Raw genomic sequence first — 24,381 nt, forward strand, 5'->3', positions numbered from 1 at the left:
TTTCGCTTAAAGGGACTATTAAGGCCACACATGTTAAATTAAACGAGTTTAAGAGCCATGAGAGAATAGTAGCCAGCTAATTGTGTTGTTGCTCCTTATTTGAGGCATGAGTAGTGTATTGGTGTCGTTGTAAGGTTACCCTTTGGCGTAAGTTTCAAACGAGAAGTCATTTTGAAGCGGTACCTGTCGAGTCCACTTCTGTGATAGGGGCGTTAGGTTTATATGTGCTGCATCAGAGCAGAGGTTAGGATCCTAAAGAAGATGGCGAAAGAACAAAGGGATAGAAAAAAAAAAGTGTAAAAATCTGGGAAAAAGTCCAGAAACCATGTGCAACTTAGCTGTTGTAGTGCCATGGGGCAACATAGTTAGAAGAGAATATACAGGAAATGTTGACTTAATGTCAGTAGGCCTGAGAAGGAGACAAGGAGTAGTGCATTACTTTAGTTTCATCTGGGAGTGAGCTAGATAAAATCTGGGGAGTATTCAGGACCAGTCCTTTGCCACTTTGGGTGGTGGAAATTTGTCTGGGATAGTAGCGTCAGGTGGTAGGATTTTCCAATCCTTTAGCAACTTGAGGCCTTTCTCCAGCAAGTGCACCGTATAGGTCTTGTGCTGTTTTGTAATCAGCAGTTTGGTAGGTCGACCCCATTGATATGGAATGCTGTGATTGAGGAGTGCCTTAGTCAGCGTAATGAATTGCTTCCTGGTACGAATAGTGGCTGCAGACAAATCGGTGTATAACGTAATTCCAGCGACTTTCTCAGATAGTGTGGGGTTGGCCCTTGCTGCTTTCATCACTTTTTCTTTAATATGAAAGAAGTGAATCCTGGCCAGGATGTCTCTTGGGATTGTGTCAGCCAGAAAAGGCCAAAATTTGGCCGCTTCTAAATTATTTTTCTGAAGTATTCCCCAGCTGTTTACCCCGGACCAAAACATACGTGTGGATGAGTCCCTTGTTAAATTTAGTGGCAGGCTTAAAATAAAACAATTTATTCCAAGTAAAAGGGCCCGCTATGGGGTGAAGGTATACAAATTATGTGACCGAGTCACAGGTTACATATATGCCTTCAAAGTGCACGAAGGGAAGGACACCCAGCTGCAACCCCCTAATTGCCCAGACTACTTGGGATCAAGCGGGAAAATTGTTTGGGACCTCAAATACCCCCTACTGGAAAAAGGATACAATTTATACGTAGGCAACTTCTACACATCTCTGCCCCTGTTCCACAACCTTCACCGGAAGAAGACACCAGCATGTGGCACCGTAAAAAAGAACCGGAAGGGCTTTCCTCAAAGTCTTGTCAATAAGAAATTGAGAAAAGGAGAAACGGCAAGTCTACGAAACAACGAGATTTTGGCAGTGAAGTGGAGGGACAAAAGAGATGTCTACATGTTGTCTTCAATCCACAATGATACCTTCGTGGAAATCCCCAGAAGGAATGGCCCCATACAAAAACCTAAATGCATCTATAATTATAATTTGTTTATGGGGGGAGTCGACTTCAATGACCAAATGCTGGAACCATACCTTGCCACAAGACGGACATACCATTGGTATAAAAAAGTCGCAATTTATTTTTTTCAATTGGCCATATACAATTCATATGTAATTTATCGTAACTCCACCCAAAACCCCAAACGCTTCCTTGGCTACCAGGAGGAAGTTTTCACTGCCCTTATATTCCCGAACGGCCCACCAGAAAATATCCGATCAGATGTTCTAAGTCGACTCTCCGAACGCCACTTTTCCGATAAAATCCCTCCCAAACCAACAGGCCAACGACGGCAAAAAAAATGTAAGGCGTTTACCAGAGCAGGATTCAGAAGAGACACATCTTTTTATTGTGCACAATGTCCTTCCGAACCAGGCCTCTGCATAGGTGAATGTTTTCGCCGTTACCATACTTCACTAAATTATTAGTGAAGTATGGTAAACGTAAGCCTCAGTTCCTGCAATTGACCCTCACACCCCTTATGCCACTGCCTGCTCTGTAACTGACCCTGGCTTGTTATTCGACCATGCTTCTGCCTAACAATTCTGCACATACCTCTGATTGATCTGGAACTGACCTTGGACTGTTTGACCATGTTTTTTGCCTGCCTCATGAACTGATCTTGTACCTTGCAACTGGACTAGTGGGATTCAACACAGGGGTCTCACATATGTGAGGGGCTCCAGAATTGTTTTTCTGGATGAAGAAAACAATTTTTTTGTTTTCTCAGTCCTAGATTAGGGTCTGGAGACTTGGAGGCTTCAAGAGATTTGGGTGGGAGAAGCCTCTACCCCTGTCCCCATTCTGTCCTGAACGAGGCCCTACTTCTGCCTGTAGGACTTACTGCCGTCATGCCTCTGCCTGTCGCACTGACCACACCACATGGACCTGCCTACTACCAGGACCAATATTTTTGGCACTGCTGACAATATCTCTGCCTGCACTGACCCTGGACTTTATATGGACAGTAACCCTGCCTGCTGCCTGGACAATTGTGTTCGCCGTTGCTGACCAAGTCCCTGCCTGCTGCCTGGACCAGTGCTATCCTCCTGTGTACAACTGCGCTACCACAACCACGCTACTACAACCACAGGTAATCTTTTGTTTTCGCTTTGCTCAGCATAATGTATTTTGGGGTGTAATTCTTGGTATGTACATACTATGTGTCCCTGGAACACCTGAGGATGTTCCTTGCATGTTGGATCTCTGTATGTGGCCAGGCTGTGTAGAAGTCTCACACATGTGGTATTGCCATACTCAGGAGGAGTAGCAGAATGTATTTTGGGGTGTCATTTTTGCTATCTAAATGCTATGTGTTGGAGATATCTTATAAAACGGACAACTTTGTGTAAAAAAAAAAAAAATGCGATTTCATTTTTTTTCCACATTTTCCAAAAACTTCTGGAAAAAAATGAACTGTTCAAAAGACTTATTATGCCTCATAGATTATACCTTGGGGTGTTAGCTTTCCAAAATGGGGTCATTTGGTAGGTGTTTCCATTGTCCTGGTGCTCCAGGGCCTTCAAAAGTGTAATAGGTGGTTGAGAAATGTGATGTGTAATTTATGCTCCTAGAACACCTGATGGTGCTTCCTGCATGTTGGGCTTCTGTATGTGGCCAGGCAGTGTAAAAGTCCCACACATGTGGTATTGCTATACTCAGGAGGAGTAGCAGAATGTATTTTAGGGTGTCATTTGTGGTATACACATGCCATGTGAGAGAAATAAGATAAGAATAATAATTACAATGACAATTTTGTGGGGAAAAAAAAAAATAAACAATAATCTCAATTTTGCAAAGAATTGTGGGAAAAAATTACAACTTCAAATAACTCACCATGCCTCTAACTAAATACATTGAAATGTCTACTTTCCAAAAAGGGGTTATTTGGGGGGCATTTGTACTTTCCTGGCTTGTTAGGGTCTCAAGAAATGAGATAGGCCACCAGTACAACAGATGTGATAATTTTTTATGATTTGCACCATAGCTTGTAAACTCTAAAACTTTCACACAGACCAAATAATTTCCACTAATTTTAAAATTTATGAAGATAAATTACTAAGTTGCAAAATTTTATCACAGAAATTAAGAAAAATTTGTTTTTTTTCAAAATTTTCGGTATCTTTTTTTCATTTATAGCGCAAAAAATAAAAAACCCAGAGGTGATCAAATACCACCAAAAGAAAGCTCTATTTGTATGAAAAAAAAAAGGACAAAAAAAAATCATTTGGGTACAGTGTTGCATGACTGAGCAATTGTCATTCAAAGTGTGAGAGCACTGAAAGCTGAAAATTGGTCTGGATAGGAGGGGGGTTTAAGTGCCCAGTAAGCAAGTGGTTAAAGTGGAAGTAAACCCTCCTATCGTTTTCAGCCAAGGAAGCTGCCATCTTGGCCTCTGTTTGATCTTCAACTGCCATGATACTGCACATGTGATCAGTTATGACACCAGCCATTGGCTGGTTTGACAGTTTGGTTGAGAGCACAACCAAGGTGACGGTTACATTTCCAGCACGTGTCGGGAATGTGACCGTTTTTTTAACCACTTGGTTACCGGGCCATAGTAAAATGATGTCCTCACTTTGGGGGAGGGGGGATATCTGAATGATGCCTGTAGCTATATGCATCATTCTGATAGCATTCTTTTTAGCAGGCGATTCTGTGCACGATAAGAACAATCATAGCGGCACTTCCGCCGCTTGATCGTTCTTATAGGCCACGGGAGGGGACACCTCCCCCCCTCCCGCCACCATCCGGTGCTTCTCCGGGCTCTCCCATGCCATCGGGAGCCCGGGGAATGAATTTGGCTGGCGCCGGATGAAGACGACGGGCGTGACGTTATGACGTCACGCCCGGACCCCGCATTGTAAACAAAGCCGCTGTCAGCATGGAGATCGGAGAATTTTTTTTTTCCCGATCTTATGCTTTACAGCCTGGAGGAGAGATGTGGGGTCTTATTGACTCCGCATCTCTCCATACAGAGGACTTGTCACGATAGATTCCTATTACAAGGGATGTTTACATTAAAACTGATCAAAAAAAATTTAATGTAAAAAAAAAAAGTGTAAAAAAAAAAAAAAAAAAAAAAAAAAAAAAAAAAGTAAAATAAAAAAATAATTAATTTTTAAAACGCCCCTGTCCCCGGTAGCTCGCGCTCAGAAGCGAACACACACGCAAGCCCCGCCCACATATGTAAACGTCGTTCAAACCACACGTGAGGTATCGCCGCGTGCGTTACAGCGAGAGCAATAATTCTAGCCCTAGTTAAAGAGAAAAAACACTCATACGAGTGAAGACAAAAAAGGCTGCGCACCCCAGATAATGGATCAAAAATTGGGAAATCCCCCAAAGAGGGGTTTTTTAGCAGCCAGCAATAATCAAAAAGTACAAAAGTGGTAAAGTAATAAATAGTTTTTATTATTACAAAACATCAAAAAGTATTACTACTGACATGTATAGTCAGAACATGAACTGTGGTACAAAAGCACTGGGTTAAAAACGACACCAATGACATAGATACATGGTATGTTACACCATATGCGGCAGTAATACAATAATACAGAAGTCTTGTATGTAAGATCATGACGCGTTTCGACCCCCGTGGGTCTTCTTCAGAGGATGTATAACAACTGTAAAAGGTGTAAGCATATATTAAAATACTTAAGAGAAAAAAGAAACTTATGAACAAATCTATTTGTATGTTTTTACCGGTCACATTGTATTCGATAGTTTCAAGTAGCCTTGGTGTACAAAAAATTCCTTCTTGCTCTATCGTAGAGTCTCTAGGATCTTACATACAAGACTTCTGTATTATTGTATTACTGCCGCATATGGTGTTACATACCGTGTATCATTCTATGTCACAGTTCATGTTCTGACTAAACCATGTCAGTAGTAATAGTTTTTATTATTACAAAACATCAAAAAGTATTACGTTACCACTTTTGTACTTTTTGATTATTGCTGGCTGCTAAAAAACCCCTCTTTGGGGGATTTCCCGTTTTTTAATTCTAGCCCTAGACTGCCTCTGTAACTCTAAACTGGTAACCTGTAAAAATTTTCAAAGCGTCGCCTATGGAGATTTTTAAGTACCGAAGTTTGGCGCCATTCCATGAGTGCGCACAATTTTAAAGTGTGACATATTAGGTATCTATTTACTCGGCGTAACTTCATCTTTCACATTATGCAAAAACATTGGGCTAACTTTACGTTTTTGTTTTTTTTTTTTTAAGCACAAAACTGTTTTTTCCCCCCAAAAAACGTATTTGATAAATTGCTGCGCAAATACCGTGCGAGATAAAAAGTTGCAATGACCGCCATTGTATTCTCTAGGGTTTTTGCTAAAAAAACATATATAAATGTTTGGGGGTTCTATGTAATTTTCCAACAAAAAAAATGATGATTTTTACATGTAGGAGAGAAATGTCAGAATTGGCCTGGTAAGCAAGTGGTTAAACTGTTAAATCGATGGGTTTACTTCCGATTTAAATTAAATCCACCCTGGGAATAACTAAACTGGCTATAGAAAAACAAGTTAACATTTTTTTTTTTTAATTTCATAACAGCTTTTTTGTATCATAAAAAAAAAAAAAAAAAAAAAAAAAAAAAGAAGAAGGGTATAGTACAAAAGGTTAACAGTTTCAAAACACGACATTTTGAACATGGCAACTATAAAACAAGGTATACATCAAGTGTAATATAGACTATCAAGGTTCAGTACAGGTAATGGATGCGTTGAGTAGTTGTGTCTTAATGGTTAAAAGGATAAGCCAAATAGAGGGTCGACATCATATATGAAGACAAAGCAGCAGACATATTGGGTTGCAAACTCCAAGGGTTGTGCTGGCTCTACAGTGTTTCTGGCAGCATGTTTGGTGCAAAAGAGGGCAGAAGTCAGCACAACTGGCAGGAAGCTACAATGTTCCTGAGTTGATAAAGAAGAAAAAAAAAAAAAAAAGTAGGAAGCATAAATTGTAATCAGTGGGGCAGCAGGGTATCAAGGGTGCGTAGTAGAGCTGAGAAGTTATCCCAATTCTGTATTATCTGGGTAACAGATTTTTTATCTCATCTTTAAAAAGGAGTTGTGTTAAGATTGTAGTAGTTGTCTGGAAGTGCATCCAGCATGCCCATGTAGTTATATATTTAGGAAGTTTGTCATGGAATATATGTATCAACTGTTCCCATCTCTGACAATTTTCTGGAACCATTCTCTCATGGAAGGGATGTGTTGTAATCTCCAGTGTGTCAACACACAAAGCCTAACTGCATTTATCATGTGCATTGCTAAGACTGGCCTGATCATATATTAAACAATTTTCTTATTCAATTTCCCTTTATATTTACCTGCAATTATGTAGTGCAAAGGCCTGCCTGAATGCATACAAATTTAGAGTGTTTAGGTTTGACCTCATATTATATGGTTTAGGACCTAAAAGGTAAATCTAAAGGAAAATTTGCACAAGAAAATTGTATAATATATGACCAGCCTAAGGATTGAAGATAGAACCCATCAGAGACTTCTGTGTGGTGAAGGACATAAGAAGTGGGGGGGGGGGGGGGTATTCCACTGAGAGTGCAGACACCACTGTGACCATGTCATGAACTGCCCTTCAAGAAATGTATGAGGCTCTGGACAGGACATACACTGAATTCCTAGTTGCCAGCAGAGCATACTTATTTCCTAATAAGTCATAAGTACCTTTTTCTAAGAACATGAAGCAACCTACTTGAAATTTAAAAGGAAGTAAAAGTCATAAAGAGGACCCAGAATTTGCAAACAGAAGAAATAGGGGCTTTCAAAATACCAGAATGCTGATGACGAGTTAATTCGAAGCACGCAGAGAGGCAAGGCATGTTATAGCAACATATGGGAAAAAAAAACAAACAAACAACAAAAACAGAAGTTTGGGGAATATCAGTTTGTTATAAAAAGTTTTGGAAAAGTGTTGAAAAAGTAATTGTCATTTTTTTTTGGTTGATAATACCTTTAAAAAGAGCTTACGATAGATATCACATTTGCAATTTTCTTGTGTTTCCTTAAATGTAACGCCAGGAAGAAATATTAACCACTTGTCTACAGGGCACTTTCACCTCCTTCCTGCCCAGGCCAAATTTCAGCTTTCAGCGCGGTCACACTTTGAATGATAATTGCGCAGTCATGGAAAACACTGTACCCTAATGAGATTTTTATCATTTTTTGAGACCGATAGAGCTTTCTTTTGGTGGGTTTTTTATTTTTTGCTAAACTAGCGGAAAAAATAAATACGATTTTGAAAGAAAACAAACTTTTGTTTCGGTTATAAAATTTAGCAAATAAGTAATTTTTCTTCTTCACGGATGGCCGCTGAAGAACAGGGTTCTGCGAGGATGTCAAAAGATGCCCTTACAGAACTAGACAACCGCACTGCAGCCATCTTTCAGCTATAGCGCAGTCGGCAAGTGGTTAAAGTCTATCTAAAGCCAAATTTTGTCCTCATATTGGATAGAGTATGAAACCTAGTCACAACCTACGTTAACTTTTTACTGCCATCTGTATTCCCACTCGGTGATTCAAGCTCTCGATTTGTCCCAACGACCATTGTAAAAGGGACTGAAGGATTGAACAAAAAAAAAAAAAAAAAAAATTTAGAGTTGTAACTGTGGGGTTGATTTACTAAAACTTTGGAATGCAAAAGCCGATTGGCTACTATACACAGGTGCACCAGATTTTGCACTCTCCAGTTTTAGTACATCAACCCCTGTGTTAGAAATCTTCCAATGGAAACTTTTTGGACTTTTTCCAGCTGGCAACTATCTAATACAGGATTTCCCTTACTTTAAGGTTATTTCCTGTTAAGCTGTGGAAAGGGAATTTCTCCAATGAGACTCAGAAAGAAAATAACTAAATAAATAATAACCATTGATTGGTTTGTAGCAGAAATTGACGGCCATCACCTTTCAAGAGTTTGATGTTGGTGTTACTATTGCAATCAATATAGCTTGATCCAACAGAACACTTCTGAATCTACAAACTAGATGACTGAAAATGTTTGTATCAAGAGAAACTAAGTTGCATGCACTTATACACCTTTGTAAAAAGTGCTAATATTTATATTCATTGTAATCTGTTGTCCTGAAAGGAGTGCTCCTTGAAATGTATGAAACGTGACGCTGTTGCTCATTTGCAATGGTTTTCAGGATTACTTTGGCAACTTCATTCACAAAACACATTATATGTACTATAACCGGATGACAAACATGAGAAGTACTAAAATAATTTTCTGCTTACCTCTTCAGGGGTAATAACACCAGTCTCTTTAAATTTTGATTCCTGTATGATGAAAAATAAAAGCAATAAGCATACCTGCACACATTATTTTAGTCTGAAAAGTAGTGACCTATTAACATTGCTGGAACCAATAAAAGTTAGAACATTTACTGAATTATGATGATTTATCTTTCCATTTATTCATTTTTTTAGACATGAAACATAAAAGATATAAAATACATCCCAGAAATGTAAACTGTTACTCAAATCACTCAAGTTACTGCAAATGTTTGGGCCCTATTCAGATCTGAGCGTCTCAGACTTGCGGGGTGATGCTCCCAATTTTGTATCACACTAAAAACAGGTGAGAGCTTGGGTGGCACTCATTGTTAAAGGCACCCCAAACTCGCTAATCAAACAAGCTCTTTGTTGTGCAACAAAACACCTGAAAAACACATCAAATTTGGCTCCAAAAAAAAAAAAAAAATTTAATAAAAAAAAAGGGGGTACAGAATCTACTATGACATTTTTTTGGAGCTGAGGGCATACCATTTAGGTAAATGGTGTCACTCCAAAAACGAGCAGCAAAACACCAAAAATACTCAATTTTAATATTAAAATGCAAATAAAAAGAATTAAAAAAAAAAAAAAAAATACTCAATATCAAAAGAAATCCATCATTTTTTTTCTTTCCCAAAAAGAAAGGAAGTCTCTCTCTCTCTCTCTATATATATTTATTTATATTACATACATACATACATACATACATACATACATACATACATACATACACACACACACACACACACACACAATATAGAAAAGAATCACCCCCTTCAAAATAAGCACATTTTGTTGCTTTGCAGCCTGAAATGAAGACATACACAATTTGTGTTTTATCCAGCGTCATACATTCTAACATCCAAGTGGAATATATAACACCAACATGTCAGGGAAAAAACAAACAAAAAAACAGAAATCACAGAGTTGGAAAAAGGATCACCCCCCTCCTCCCCTCCTAAAAATTACTTGGAAATGCATTTAAGTGTAGCTAATCGCCTTCTCAATGGCACACAAAGCCATTTCACTTTCAACTGCGATCAGATGTGGTCATTTTGATTAGCTCAACATGAAAAGAGCTTTCTTGGAGTACGTCAGTCCCTGATAGTGCAACTGAAAGGCAATCAACTATGGGCAACAAGGCACTGTCAAACGATCTCTGGGATAAAGTTGTGGACAGGCACAATTCAGGAGATGAATACAAATAAAATGTAGACATTATCAATGCCTAGAAGCATAGAGAAGTCTATTATTATTAAGAAGTGTAAGGTATTTGGTACAACACAGACCCTCCCTGGATCAGGACGTCACTCCAATCTGGATAAAAGAGCCAGGAGGAAACTGGTCAGAGAGGCTACCAAGAGACCTACAGCAACTCTGAAGCAGTTGCAGGAATTCATGACAAAAGAGTGATCATTATGTGCATGTGACAACAATATCACAAATTCTCCACAAATATGACTTGTATGGGCAGGTTGCAAGAAAAAAGCCAGTCATCAAAAAAGGCCACATGCAGTCACTACTGAGATTTGCCAAAAAGCACCTTGAAGATTGTAAAATGAGGTTATTGAAAATTGAAATGTTGGCCGCAACACAAAATTATATGTGTGGCGGAAATCCAATACAGCTCATCAACCAAATAACACCATTCCTACTGTAAAGCATGGAGGTGGTAATATCCTGTTATCGGGGTGTTTCTCTGCAGCAGGGACTGGAGCAATTGTCAAGATAAAAGGAAAAATGGATGGGGCAAAATACCATCAAATTCTTGAGGAAAAGCTTCTGCCCTCTGCCAGAAATTTGTCAATGGGAAGAAGGTTTACCTTCTAACATGACAATGACCCAAAGCACACAGCAAAAATGACCACACAGTGGTTGAAGGAGAAAAAGGTGAATGTCCTTGCATGACCCAGTCACAGCCCAGACTTAAACCACATTGGAAATCTGTGGAATGACTTGAAGACTGCAGTCCACAAATGGTCACCATCAAATTCAACTAAACTTGAGCAGTTCTGCAAATAAGAATGGGCAAATATTGCAAAGTCTAGATGTGCAAAGTTAGTAGAGACATATCCCAACAGACTAAAGGCTGTAAATGTAATTAAAGCAAAAGGCCCCATTTACACGGACGCTTCCATGGGCCGGAATCCAGTTGCTCAGTGGGGGGAATCGCTCCACTGAGCAGGCAGATGACAGGTCCGTCTCCGCTCACTGTGCAGAGCGAATATGGACACAGTCCTGCTCTCCTCTATGAAGAGATCAGGTGAAAACGGATCGCCTGTCCGTTTTCATCCAATCATATCAGATCCGATAGACAGATGGAAAATAGAACCACCATCAGTCTGGATTTTGCGGACAGGATCAGATCAGATAGCAGCGGATGTCAGTGGACTTGTCATCCGCCGCACCATAGGGGTGAATGGAGGGTCCAATCAGGTCCGTCTGAAAAACTGACAGGCGGACCTGATCAGACAGCCCCTGTGAAAGAGCCAAAAAGGTGGTTAAACAAAATATTGACACAAGGGGGTGATCCTTTTTCCAACTCGGATTCTGTTTTTGAATTAAAAAAAAAAAAAAAAAATTCTGACATGTTGGTGTTATATCTTTCACTTTGATGTAGAGGTGCACCGAAAAGAAATATTGGTGCCAAAACCGAAAATGCAAGATACCATTGGTCAAAAACCGAAAGCAACAGTTTTTTAAAAACAAATATAATTTTTTTTATACATAAAATTGCATTATATTCAACTTTTTCATTATATCATGAATTTAAATGAATATAAATTGTCGGCCATTATTAGCACCTGTAGCGCAAGAAAAGCTCAAGAAAAACACATCCCTTTCAAACTCTATGTATGTCTTCACACTGGTCAGATACGCTTCTGTTGTGGTGTTAAAAATCTTGCTTGCTGCATTTTTGGTCAGTAAAAAAACAAAACAAAAAAAAAAAAAACACACACACACACACACACACACACACACACACACACACACACACACACACACACACACACACACACACCAAAAGTGTACCACCCTGTTGAAATGCATTGAAAATACAGCAAGAACTCACATCTTGCAACTTTATACAAGACAAACAATGAATTTAATCCTACAGAGGCTGAATCCTTCTTCTCAAAAATAACCTTACCTGAGTTATCTCAGAATCAAAAAAGCAGTTTGGATGAGCCTATAACTATAGATGAAGTTGCTAACGCCATAAAAGACCTAAAACTTAACAAAAGACCAGGCCCAGACGGCTACTCGGCTTTATACTATAAAACATTCTCAGAAATACTCTCTCCCATTCTCACTGAAACTTTTAACAAACTTCTAGATGGACATTCTTTTCGGCAAGAAACACTAATGGCAATTGTTTGTATGATCCCAAAACCCCTTTCTGATGATACTTCCTGTGTGAATTATCGGCCTATCTCTCTGTTAAACCTCGATATTAAATTATTAGCAAAAATAATAGCAAAACGCCTCAATAGCATTATAGGAAAATTAATACATAGAGATCAAGTAGGCTTCATGCCAAATATACAGGCAGGCGATAATATACGCAGGGCAGTGTTATTGGCACATATTGCTAAAAAACGTAAAATCCCTTTATGTTTTCTATCTCTCGATATTAAGAGGGCATTTGACACAGTATCCTGGCAATATATGCAATATTCATTACAAAAATGGGGTTTTGGACCCCACTTTTTAACATGGATCAAAGCATTATATAATAAACCCAAAGCCTATATAAAATATGCTGGATACAAATCTGAAGCCTCTAATATCGAAAGAGGTACCCGACAGGGTTGCCCATTATCTCCCTTATTAATTGCCCTTATACTCGAACCCATGGCCCAATACATCAGAACAAACCAAACTATAACTGGCATTGAAGTAGGAGGTATTACACACAAATTATGTATATTTGCAGACGATATATTACTTTTTCTATCATCACCACAGGTCTCTGGTCCTAATTTAATACCAGCTCTTGATGGATTTGCAGCCCTATCCGGCCTTATGATTAATCCTAAGAAATGCCTAGTGCTTAATATTTCACTCACAAACATGGAATTGATCCGGGCTAGGGCTGCACTCCCATTCACATGGGCAGAAAAATCAATCCCATATCTTGGAATTCATTTAACAGCATCTCATTCTGACTTATTCTCAACCAATTATCCTCCTGTATTAAGACAGATCACAAATCTAATAAAACAATGGTCGCAACTTCCTTTATCCTGGATAGGGAAGATTAATGCAATCAAAATGACTATTCTACCCAAATTGCTTTATCTATTCAGAGTCCTCCCTATTCCAATTCCTTCCTATTTTTTGAGAATAGTACAAAAAAGAGCAACTTCGTTTATATGGGGCTCTTCTAAACCACGTATACCTATACACACACTACATCTTCCCAAAAATAAAGGAGGCCTGGGATACCCTAATTTTACTAACTACTACAGAGCAGCACATTTGGCCAGTCTGTCAAAATACCATGCAAAACAGGAAATCCCATTATGGGTATTTATAGAGGCTTCAGAAAATGACCCTCTATTAATATCAAACTTATTATGGCTTGATCCTAAAGACCGCTTTAAAATTCATAATCCCATAACTAAAACACTTCTTATCTCTCTGGGATAAACTAAAAACCAAATATCAGTTACAATCTCCACACAATCCTCTCCTTTCTTTTATCAGAAATCCGGCCTTTTATCCGGCATGGATCTACCCAAATTCTTTTAAAGCTTGGACAACATCAGGCATTCAGACACTAAATGACTTCATAGCATCTAAATCATTCCTTTCATTCCCATCGCTTAGAGAAAAATATGATCTACCAAACTCTGAGATATTTAGATATCTCCAAATCAAAAATTTCTATACACCATTCCTAAAGGGGGATACACCATTATCCCAATTATCCATTTTTGAATCAATCTGTACAAAAGATCCATTTGCTAAAAGGTACAATTTCATCACTTTATAATCAATTATATGGAGTAGCAAATCTTAATAGACCCTCTTACGTTCAGAGGTGGGAGGAGGACCTGGGACGAACTTTAGAAGACACGGACTGGTCTAACATATGGCTCACATCTAAGTCATCTTCACCCAACATCTTAGCACTGGAGACAAATTATAAAGTCCTAACTCGCTGGTACCTTGTACCCGCTAGAGTGGCAAAATATTCACCTAATACCTCAGCTCTTTGTTTTCGAGGATGCCCAGAAATAGGCACATATTTACACATATGGTGGACGTGCCCAGTAATCCAAACCTTCTGGAAGGAAGTCTTCGTGATTGCATCTAAAATATTTCAAAAAATAATACAACCAGATCCATATTTAACTTTACTTAATCTAAAACCGGAATGGTTAACACTCTCTCAATTCAAACTTATGATCCAACTAATAACGGCTGCAAAACAAACAGTGGCCAAGGCATGGAAATCTCCTACATTGGTACTAGCAGAAACAATTCACAGAATGAATAATACAATGTCCCATGCTAAGATGGTAGCCATCGATCAAAATCAAATTCCAAAATTTGAAAAACTTTGGCATCCTTGGATAAAACAACAGTTCCTGTCAAACTTCAATGACTCTGTCCTGTTGCCATGGTAACAGATTAAATGACTTACAGAGACACCCATTCTAAGGCTTCAAAGAGAACTAAAAAGAATAATAAACTGACGAGCGGGACAACCTTGTGGACCATACCTCTACCTTTCAACCCTTTTTCTTCTTTCTCTTTCCTTTTCTCCACCTTACGATTAAAGCTCATTATCAGAATTTATTTGACCTATATACACTCTACTTGTAAACAATATGTATAGTAGGTATAAATCATTTAAATACCTACAAAAGTAACTAAGGAAATGATATATATATCTTTAATTTAGGTTTACGTGAACCCAATGTTTAATATTTGAAATTTCATGATATTCACCTATATAAACCCTACTGTAAAACAATGAGCTTACTTTATAGATCCTTGTAAACTTACTTTATGTATCTTTATAACATTGTATACTCAATAAACTTCTTTTGACAAGAAAATACAGCAAGAACACATCCATAATGCACCTGTGTTACATTTTTGATGTGGTTAATGTGTCTCTTTCATAGGTCATGTGACTCAAAAAGCGCGATAAAAAAAAAAAAAAAAAAAAAAAATCACATGCATGATCGGCACAATGTTTCGGATGCCCAAATGTCGGTGCAGATCTACTTGGATGTCCAATACTTGGAGTAAATACAGCTGAAAAAACAAAACAAAAAAAGAAAAACCTGTGCATCTTCATTTCAGGCTGCAAAACAACAAAACGTAATTTTTTTTAAAGGGGGGGGGGGGGATTCTTTTCTTTTCTATACATACACACAATCAGGGCCAAAAATATTGGCACCCCTGCTTTTCTGTCAGATAATGTGCCACTTCGCCTAGAAAATTATTGCAATTACAAATGTTTAGGCATTCTCATGTTTATTTGTTTGTATTGGTAGGCCAAAAAAAAAAGTGAAAAAAGCAAAAAGCCAAATCTGACACATTTCACTCAAAACTCTAAAAATGGACTGGACAAAATTATTGGTACCCCCAATTTAATATTTGGTAGCACACCCCTTGGAAAAATAACTTAAATCAGATTGCTTCCTGTAACCACCAATGAGTCTTACACCTCTCTGCTGAAATTTTGGATGACTCTTCTTTTGCCAACGGCTCCAGGTCTCTCAGATTGGAAGGGTTCCTTTTCCCAAATGCTGTTTTGAGATCTCTCCAAAAGGTGCTCTATGGGATTTAGATCTGGACTCGTTGCAGGCCAGTTCAGTACTTTCCTGCATTTTGTCTTAAACCATTTCTGAGTGCTTTTTGACGTGCGCTTTTGGTCATTGTCCTGCTGTAGGGCCCATGACCTCTGAAGGAGATCCAACTTTCTGACATTGGGCCCTACGTTGTACCCCAGAATTCTTTGGTAGTCTTCAGATTTCATAATGTTATGCACACAGTCTAAAAGACATCCAGTGCCTGAAGCAGCAAAGCAACCCCAAAACATTAGTGAACCTCCACCATGTTTGACAGTAGAGACTGTATTCTTTTCTTTAAAGGCCTCATTTCTTTTGTCTGAAAACAGCAGGATGATGGGCTTTACCAAAAAACTGTAATTTTGTTTCATCTGTCCACAGCACATTCTCTCAAAAGGATTTTGGCTTCCTTAGGGAAGTTTTGGCAAACTCCAAACTGGCTTTTTTAGGTTTTTGTGTCAGCAGTGGGGTCCTCCTGGGTCTCCTACCATATCGTCCCTTTTCATTCAGATGGTGACGTATAGTGCGAGCTGGCCCAGTTGTACCCTGTGCCTGAAGGTCAGCTTGAATTTGTGTGGAAGTTGAGGTTCTTTATTCACCATTCGAACAATCTTTTGTTGCAATCTTTGAAAGAAAAATATTTTGTCCACGTCCAGGGAGATTAGCTACAATGCCATGGGATGTAAACTTCTTGACAATGTTGTACAAAGTAGACATAGGAACATTAAGATCTCTGGAGATGGAATCCTCAAACTAGGTTTTCTGCTGCTCTTTCCCTTTCCCATACTTCATGTGGCACACAGAGACACACAACAGAAAGGTGGAGTCAACCTTTCACAATTTTAACTGGTTGTCAGTGTGCTTTCTATAGTGTCAGCACCTGTTAAATTGATACACGTGAGTTTAAATACAAATTACAGATGCATCACAAACTTGGAATACAATTATTTCTTACAGTTTTGAGAAGGCGCCAATAATTTCGTCCAGTCCATTTTTTGAGTTTTGCGTGGAATGTCAGATTTGGCTTTTTGTTTCTTCACTTTTTTGTGTCATACCAGTACAAACAAAATAAACATGAGAATGCCTGAACATTAGTAATTTCAATAATTTTCTGGGCGAAGTGGTGCATTATCTGACAGAAATTCAGGGGTGCCAATATTTTTGGCCATGACTGTATGAAAATTATTAAAAAAATCATTTTACATACTATTTTGAGGGAGTTACTCTATTGTGGTAAGTATTTCTATATAGTGTGGTTAGGGCACCTGCCTATAACATTTTTGATGGAGGAGACTGCTGTGTGTAATAATTTATTATCTCCTGGGTTATGACCAGTGCAGTTAGCAGACATTTTTGGGCCCCTTACACAGCTTTAGGCCTGGCCTAAAGCTGTACAAACTCAGCCCCCCTCACCCCTGAATAAACGTCAGTCGTCCCCCCCCCCCCACACCTGAATATATCAGTCCCCCCTGCCATCACACCTGTATATACGTCAGTCCCCCCCATCTCACCTGTATATAAAACAGTCCCCCATCACACCTGTATATATATATATATATATATATGTCAGTTCCCCCTTCACACCTGTATATACGTCAGTCGTCGTCCCCCTCACACCTGTATATAAGTCAGTCCCCCCCCCCTCACACCTGTATATACAGTGGGGACGGAAAGTATTCAGACCCCCTTAAATTTTTCACTCTGTTATATTGCAGCCATTTGCTAAAATCATTTAAGTTCATTTTTTTCCCCTCATTAATGTTCACACAGCACCTCATATTGATAGAAAAACACAGAATTGTTGACATTTTTGCAGATTTATTAAAAAAGAAAAACTGAAATATCACATGGTCCCAAGTATTCAGACCTTTTGCTCAGTATTTAGTAGAAGCACCCTTTTGATCTAATACAGCCATGAGTCTTTTTGGGAAAGATGCAACAAGTTTTTCACACCTGGGATTTGGGGATCCTCTGCCATTCCTCCTTGCAGATCCTCTCCAGTTCTGTCAGGTTGGATGGTGAAACATTGGAGGACAGCCATTTTTAGGTCTCTCCAGAGATGCTCAATTGGGTTTAAGTCAGGGCTCCAGCTGGGCCATTCAAGAACAGTCATGGGAGTAGTTGTGAAGCCACTCCTTCGTTATTTTAGCTGTGTGCTTAGGGTCATTGCCTTGTTGGAAGGTAAACCTTCGGCCCAGTCTGAGGTCCTGAGCACTCTGAAGAAGGTTTTCGTCCAGGATATCCCTGTACTTGGCTGCATTCATCTTTCCCTTGATTGCAACCAGTCGTCCTGTCCCTGCAGCTGAAAAACACCCCCACAGCATGATGCTGCCACCACCACGCTTCACAGTTGGGACTGTATTGGACAGGTGATGAGCAGTGCCTGGTTTTCTCCACACATACCGCTTAGAATTAAGGCCAAAAAGTTCTACCTTGGTCTCAGACCAGAGAATCTTATTTCTCACCATCTTGGAGTCCTTCAGGTGTTTTTTAGCAAACTCCATGCGGGCTTTCATGTGTCTTGCACTGGGGAGAGGCTTCCGTCGGGCCACTCTGCCATAAAGCTCTGACTGGTGGAGGGCTGCAGTGATGGTTGACGTTCTACAACTTTCTCCCATCTCCCGACTGCATCTCTGGAGCCCAGCCACAGTGATCTTTGGGTTCTTCTTTACCTCTCTCACCAAGATTCTTCTCCCCCGATAGCTCAGTTTGGCTGGACGGCCAGCTCTAGGAAGGGTTCTGGTCGTCCCAAATGTCTTCCATTTAAGGATTATGGAGGCCACTGTGCTCTTAGGATCCTTAAGTGCAGGATAATTTTCTTTGTAACCTTGGCCAGAGCTGTGCCTTGCCACAATTCTGTCTCTGAGCTCTTTAGGCTGTTCCTTTGACCTCATGATTCTCATTTGCTCTGACATACACTGTGAGCTGTAAGGTCTTATATAGACAGGTGTGTGGCTTTCCTAATCAAGTCCAATCAGTATAATTGATAATTAATATAATTTAAACACAGCTGGACTCAAATGAAGGTGTAGAACCATCTCAAGGATGATCAGAAGAAATGGACAGCACCCGAGTTAAATATATGAGTGTCACAGCAAAAGGTCTGAATACTTGGGACCATGTGATATTTCAGTTTTTCTTTTTTAATAAATTTGCAAAAATGTCAACAATTCTGTGTTTTTCTGTCAATATGGGGTGCTGTGTGTACATTAATGAGGAAAAAAAATGAACTTAAATGATTTTAGCAAATGGCTGCAATATAACAAAGAGTGAAAAATTTAAGGGGGTCTGAATACTTTCCGTCCCCACTGTAAGTCGCCCCACAACTGTATATACGTCAGTCCCCCCTCACACCTGTAATATTATATATATATATATATATATATATATATATATAGCAACGGATCAAAAAACTCACGGTTCAGATCATTCCTCAGATCAGAAATCACGGTTCGGATCAACAAAAAAAAATCTCCCCCACTGTAATATCCACAATCTCTGTAATAATATATTAACAGAGTATTGTAGGGGATTGGCAGAGTATTGGCAGGGTATGGCAGAGTTATGGCAGAGTATTGGCAGGGCATGGCAGAGTATTGGCAGGGCATGGCAGAGTATTGGCAGGGCATGGCAGAGTACATCCGAACTCTCTCCTCCACTGTACAGATCAGTAAACAGAGGGGAGAGAGGAACCGGCGTCATGTCATGTTTGTTACAAGTGATCGCTCCGTCATTTGATGGAGCGATCACGTGGTAAACGGCCGCCGGGTGTACCAAGATGGCCGCCGCTCCGAAGCTAGGCCGAAGCCGCGGCCTTTCCTCCGCGTACGGATCAATGACGATACGTTGCACCCCCAAATTATATATATACACATATACATATATACACACACACACACACACACACACACACACACACACGTCAGTCCACCCCTCACACCTGTATTAATACACGTTAGTCCACAGATGTCAAGTATATGAACAGATTTGTAATGTACACATAATATTGCAGTAAAATACGATTTTCCATGATAAAGGTCCAAGTACAAGAATGCATCCTAGTGACCCGACGCCTTTCGTGAAAACCTGTTCACTTCCCTAGAGGTTGATGCAAACTTGATATCTATAAGGTAAAACCTGTATAAGTATAATAGAGAAGGTAAAAGAATTGTATAGGGTCAAAGCGTTAAAGGACCGCCATATTACGCCCATACTTACAAAACATACATATGCTCATATTCACTGGACTACCGCTGAAATGGTCTGTTCTGGGAGCTGTGGGTGTAAGATCCAAAAAGGCCCAGTAGGCCAAACAGGGAGAACGTGGGCCCAAACCAACATAATGGCATCCATGACGATGACAGTGAAAGACATCAGAAAATAAACCTCTCTACCACAGTGTGTAACTACAGTGACCGACTGAAACAATGAATATAATGCTGAACAAAAAGTGCAAGTGTATGTAAATATCACTGAAGTGAATGTAGTATGTCAAATGCTCAGAGACAAAGCAGAAAGTGAAAAATGAATGCGACAAGGGTATAAACAGTAGAAAAAACAAAAGGGTTAGAATGGAATAGAAGTGAAAAGGAAAAAAGCAAAATAAAACAGACACCCCTGAATCGAAAAACCCCGAAGGTATAAATGAGGGTTAATAATGGGGATTAATGAGGGTTAATGATGGGGATTCACTTCCCCCTCTAGCCGGGAAGGACTCATGGAGGCTTCAGGTGGGTGCTTATAGGGAGCTTTCTAGCGGTGCACTTCCCCCTAAGTGGCTCCATGATGATCTGCAAAGCAACAACACTCTGTGCCAGAGCACATGTTCCACCAAGGTAGGCATTTTCATTCACATTTTTCTTTTATCGGTTTTCATTTCTTTCTTGTGTTGCAGTCTATCCATATTCCTATTTCACTCCTTTACTCTCAAACCTTGACACACCTAAGCAGTTTTGTTCACCTCACTTGGATCACTTATTAGTCAGCGCAGCATTTTGCTGTTACACAATTTTATTTTATACCAGACACTCTTATTCACCACCCCTCCCTTCAGGTTTATGATTCAGGGGTGTCTGTTTTAGTTAGCTTTTTTGCTGGTTTCCTTTTCACTTCTTTTACATTCTAACCCTTGTTTTTTGTTTTGTTTTTGTTCCTCCTGTCACTAGTTCATTTTTAACTTTCTGCTTTGTCTCTGAGCATTTGACATTTCATTCACTCTGGTCACCTTCAGTGATATTGACATACACTTGTACTTTTTGTTCAGCATCATTATCATTGTTTCAGTCGGTCACTATAGTTACACACTGTGGTAGCGAGGTTTATTTTCTGATAGGTCTTTCTCAGTCATCATCATGAAGGCCATTATTCTGGTTTGAGCCCTCATTCTCCCTGTTTGGCCCACCGGGCCTTTTTGGACCTTACACCCACAGCTCCCAAGACAGACATTTTCAGAGGTAGTCCAGTGAATGTGAGCATATGTATTCCCTCTAACAGTTTTGCAAGTATGGGCACAATACGGCGGTCCTTTAACGCTTTGACCATATACAATTCTTTTACCTTCTCTATTATACTTATATAGGTTTTACCTTATTGATATCAAGTTTGCATCAACATCTGAGGAAGTGAACAGGTGTTCACGAAACACGTTGGGTTACTAGGATACATTCTTGTACTTGGACCTTTATCATGGAAAATCATACTTTACTGCAATATTATGTGTACAACATTACAAATCTGTTCATATACTTGACATCGGTTTGTGGCTACAGTAGATCTTGTGTGAACCAATAAATCTGTTTTTTATTGCATTAATACCAGTGTCGCACCTCATTTAAAATCCCAAGGCCAAAAATGTCTGTATTTGTATCACACCTGTATATATGTCAGTCCCCCTCCTCACACCTGTATATAGGTCAGCCCCCCACATACACAAATCTGTAAAAACACATAGTTCTGGCCCCTCCCTGTACATGAACAGCCCCCCTCACTTTCCTTCACAGTCCCTACTTGTAAAGGTGGTCTTCCTACCTAGTACCAGCTCTTGTTTCCATAAAGCTGACATGTTGCTAAAAACACAGAGGAGCTGCAGCCGATCACACTATAACAGTACAGGCAGCACACACACGAGGGATGCACATGCAGATAGTAGCCAGAGGTGGCAGTAATGAGCTTGATGTCTGAGCTCAATGACACAGAGCAGCAGAAGCTGCAGTTTGTTTCTGTAGTGCACAACACGGCTCTCCTTCACCCACTACTGCCTTCTCCTAGCCCTGCCAGGCCCCTACATTTTTTCAGCTGCCCCCCCTGATGGCGGCTCTGGTTATGATCTAATTTTTTTGTAAGTATAGGATTAGAACATTCAACAAGCCTGCATTTCTGGAAGGATCACCTGGTATCTTTTACTACTACTAGTCTGAAATAACAGTGGACAATGTGCATATGTGGGACATGCACATTTTAACCATCAAATTTACTTTTGCAATTGATGGTGCCATTTATCTAGTGAAGTATATCCAAACATGAAAAAATGTCTCTTATGCTTTTAAATATTTCAAAGACACACAGATGTGTTTACAGAGCTAAAGAGCATTTAAAAAAAAAAAAAAAGGGGGAGGACTTTCCAAATAAGCAGCGGGCATTTATTGGCACTTCCTTTTTCTATTAACTGGGAAAATGTTGAGCAGGTTTTAAATAGGAATGAACATGTGAGGCACCGTGACAGCAATATTTCCATTCATTTTAAAAGAATTTTCTAATTTACCTGTACATTTTTTTTTTTTTTTTTTTTGCAATCCCTTCTAAACATCTGGTTAATTACAAGATATCCACATTTTGCAGAATAAAGCTTTTTACACCTTTCAAGCTGAGTCTCCCTCTTACAGGGGTTATATTCTTCCTGCTTGTCAGATGGTGGAAAACTCAAGCACTTCTTCAAACTTGTCAAGCAGATAACAAATGGATGATAAACATATATATCTTTAACCTTGTGATTTGCATAACATACGATGGAGCCACTTCATTATTAAATACAGAGTAAGACGCCCTTCTGTCTTCAGAAACCCTAAATTCTCTGTGGCCTGAATTCAACAAAGTGCTGGAATTGTTCATTATAGATTTTGGCCTATGCTGACTTGATAGCATCAGTTACGTTGTTGGCCAAAGATTCAAGCTGTGAACCTTTCCATTGTACCTCTGTTCAAAAGATCAGGAATATGATCTGAGAAGTGTGAAGAACATTGGAATATAATAAGTCATTGTCTTGTTCATGAAACCAGCTTGTGACGATTCATACTTTTTGGACACAGTGAATTATCCTTTTGCAAGCTGTAATTAGTCTGCAGTCATAAAAGAGAGAGAATGTGGCCAACAAAAACACCCAGGTGTGGTTCAGCATTTATGTGATGCTCAAATTGTTTCAAAGGGTATGTTAAACGGTTTAAACATATTTCCCCTCTCTATCATGGTCGGGTTTTAAAAAAAAATGATGATTCTTTAGTCAAGAAAATATAAGATATCGCATATGAAAATTTTGTATTCTTATATTTATTCAGACAGTGGAGTATTAAAGCGGAGCTCCACTTTTCTTGAGAAATAAAAAAAACTATTCCTCTCTGGGTGATCTATGTACATTGCAAGGATTTTAAAGTGTGTTGCAGATTTCTACCTTTTCTTATTCTGCAGAAATCCCTGTGTGTTTGTCTGTATCCACGTGGGAAAGTGAGTCTAATGGGAGTGGTTTCACTATTATCAATCCGCTGTGCACTAATGAAGAAAGCTGCCGGGCCTGCATCCCTTTAGACTTAATTTCCTATTGGGAGTATCGTACCAAAAATGACATTTTTGTTGCAGGAGATTCCTGAAATCTGACTTGTATCTTAGTACAGACTTTTGGGAAAATCATTGAGCCAATCACACAAGCAGGAAATTATGTTTCTGGGGGGCATTCTGTGTACAGAACACCTCCAGGTAGCCATAGTGCATTGCATAGCACAGAAAATTACAGCTCTGCAGATTGAAAAGGAAAGGTAATATTTAGCAACATTCAAATTACAACATGACTTGTGTCACAATTGTATACACTCTATTATTTTTTCTTTGACATCCCCCCCCCCCCCCACAAAGGTGGGAGTAACCCTTTAAGTCCCTTTTCATATTTCCAGTAAATCGTTACCGCCTGATGAAAAGATCCTGCTTATAAAGCACAGCAGCTTAAGCCTAGTACACACGATCAGAAAATCAGATGAAAAATACCACTTTCAAAGCGATCGCATGTTAATCTGATCGTTAGTACACAGCTTTTAAGAGCCTATCAGGATAGGTCGTGCAAAATTATCCAATGGGACAAGCACAAATATTTTTCTCGTACAATACCAGATCATACAATTTTTGTTTAACCAGTACAGGTTGAGTCTGATGATACAATACGGTACATCATTTCCAAATCTTTATTCTGTCGTATGAGAATTTTCGTAACTTTAGTAAACTCTTCATTTTCGATATGGAGTCGAACATGCAAAGAAAAAAAAAAAAAAAAGACACTCGGATGATCATTCGCCCAATAATCTCATTGTGTGTACTAGGCTTTAAAGGTTTAAGCCTGGGTTCACACTCATGTGTGCAGAACACTGCATGTGATTTGCATAGGAAATCGCACCAAATTCCTGTGCACATCACATGCGATGTCCATGTGGTGCAATTTGAGCCAATCATTTTGTATGGCTCAAATCAAATCGCATCTGCAAGAAAACGGTGCAGGACCCTTTTTTACCCCGCA

At 39.3% G+C, this 24,381-nt stretch overlaps 1 protein-coding gene across 3 annotated transcripts in view; it reads right to left on the minus strand.

Annotated features, from left to right (window-relative positions):
• Window positions 1-24,381, minus strand: part of ATG3 (autophagy related 3) — a 120,990-nt gene that overhangs the window by 79,031 nt on the left and 17,578 nt on the right. For all 3 annotated transcript variants that reach the window (XM_073616265.1, XM_073616263.1, XM_073616264.1), the window contains exon 3: window positions 8,758-8,799. In XM_073616265.1, coding sequence (XP_073472366.1) covers window positions 8,758-8,799 — 42 coding nt within the window. The remainder of the gene's footprint in view (window positions 1-8,757; window positions 8,800-24,381) is intronic.

This window comes from Aquarana catesbeiana, linkage group LG02 (genome assembly GCF_042186555.1).
Source record: "Aquarana catesbeiana isolate 2022-GZ linkage group LG02, ASM4218655v1, whole genome shotgun sequence".
Taxonomy (NCBI): Eukaryota; Metazoa; Chordata; class Amphibia; order Anura; family Ranidae; genus Aquarana; species Aquarana catesbeiana.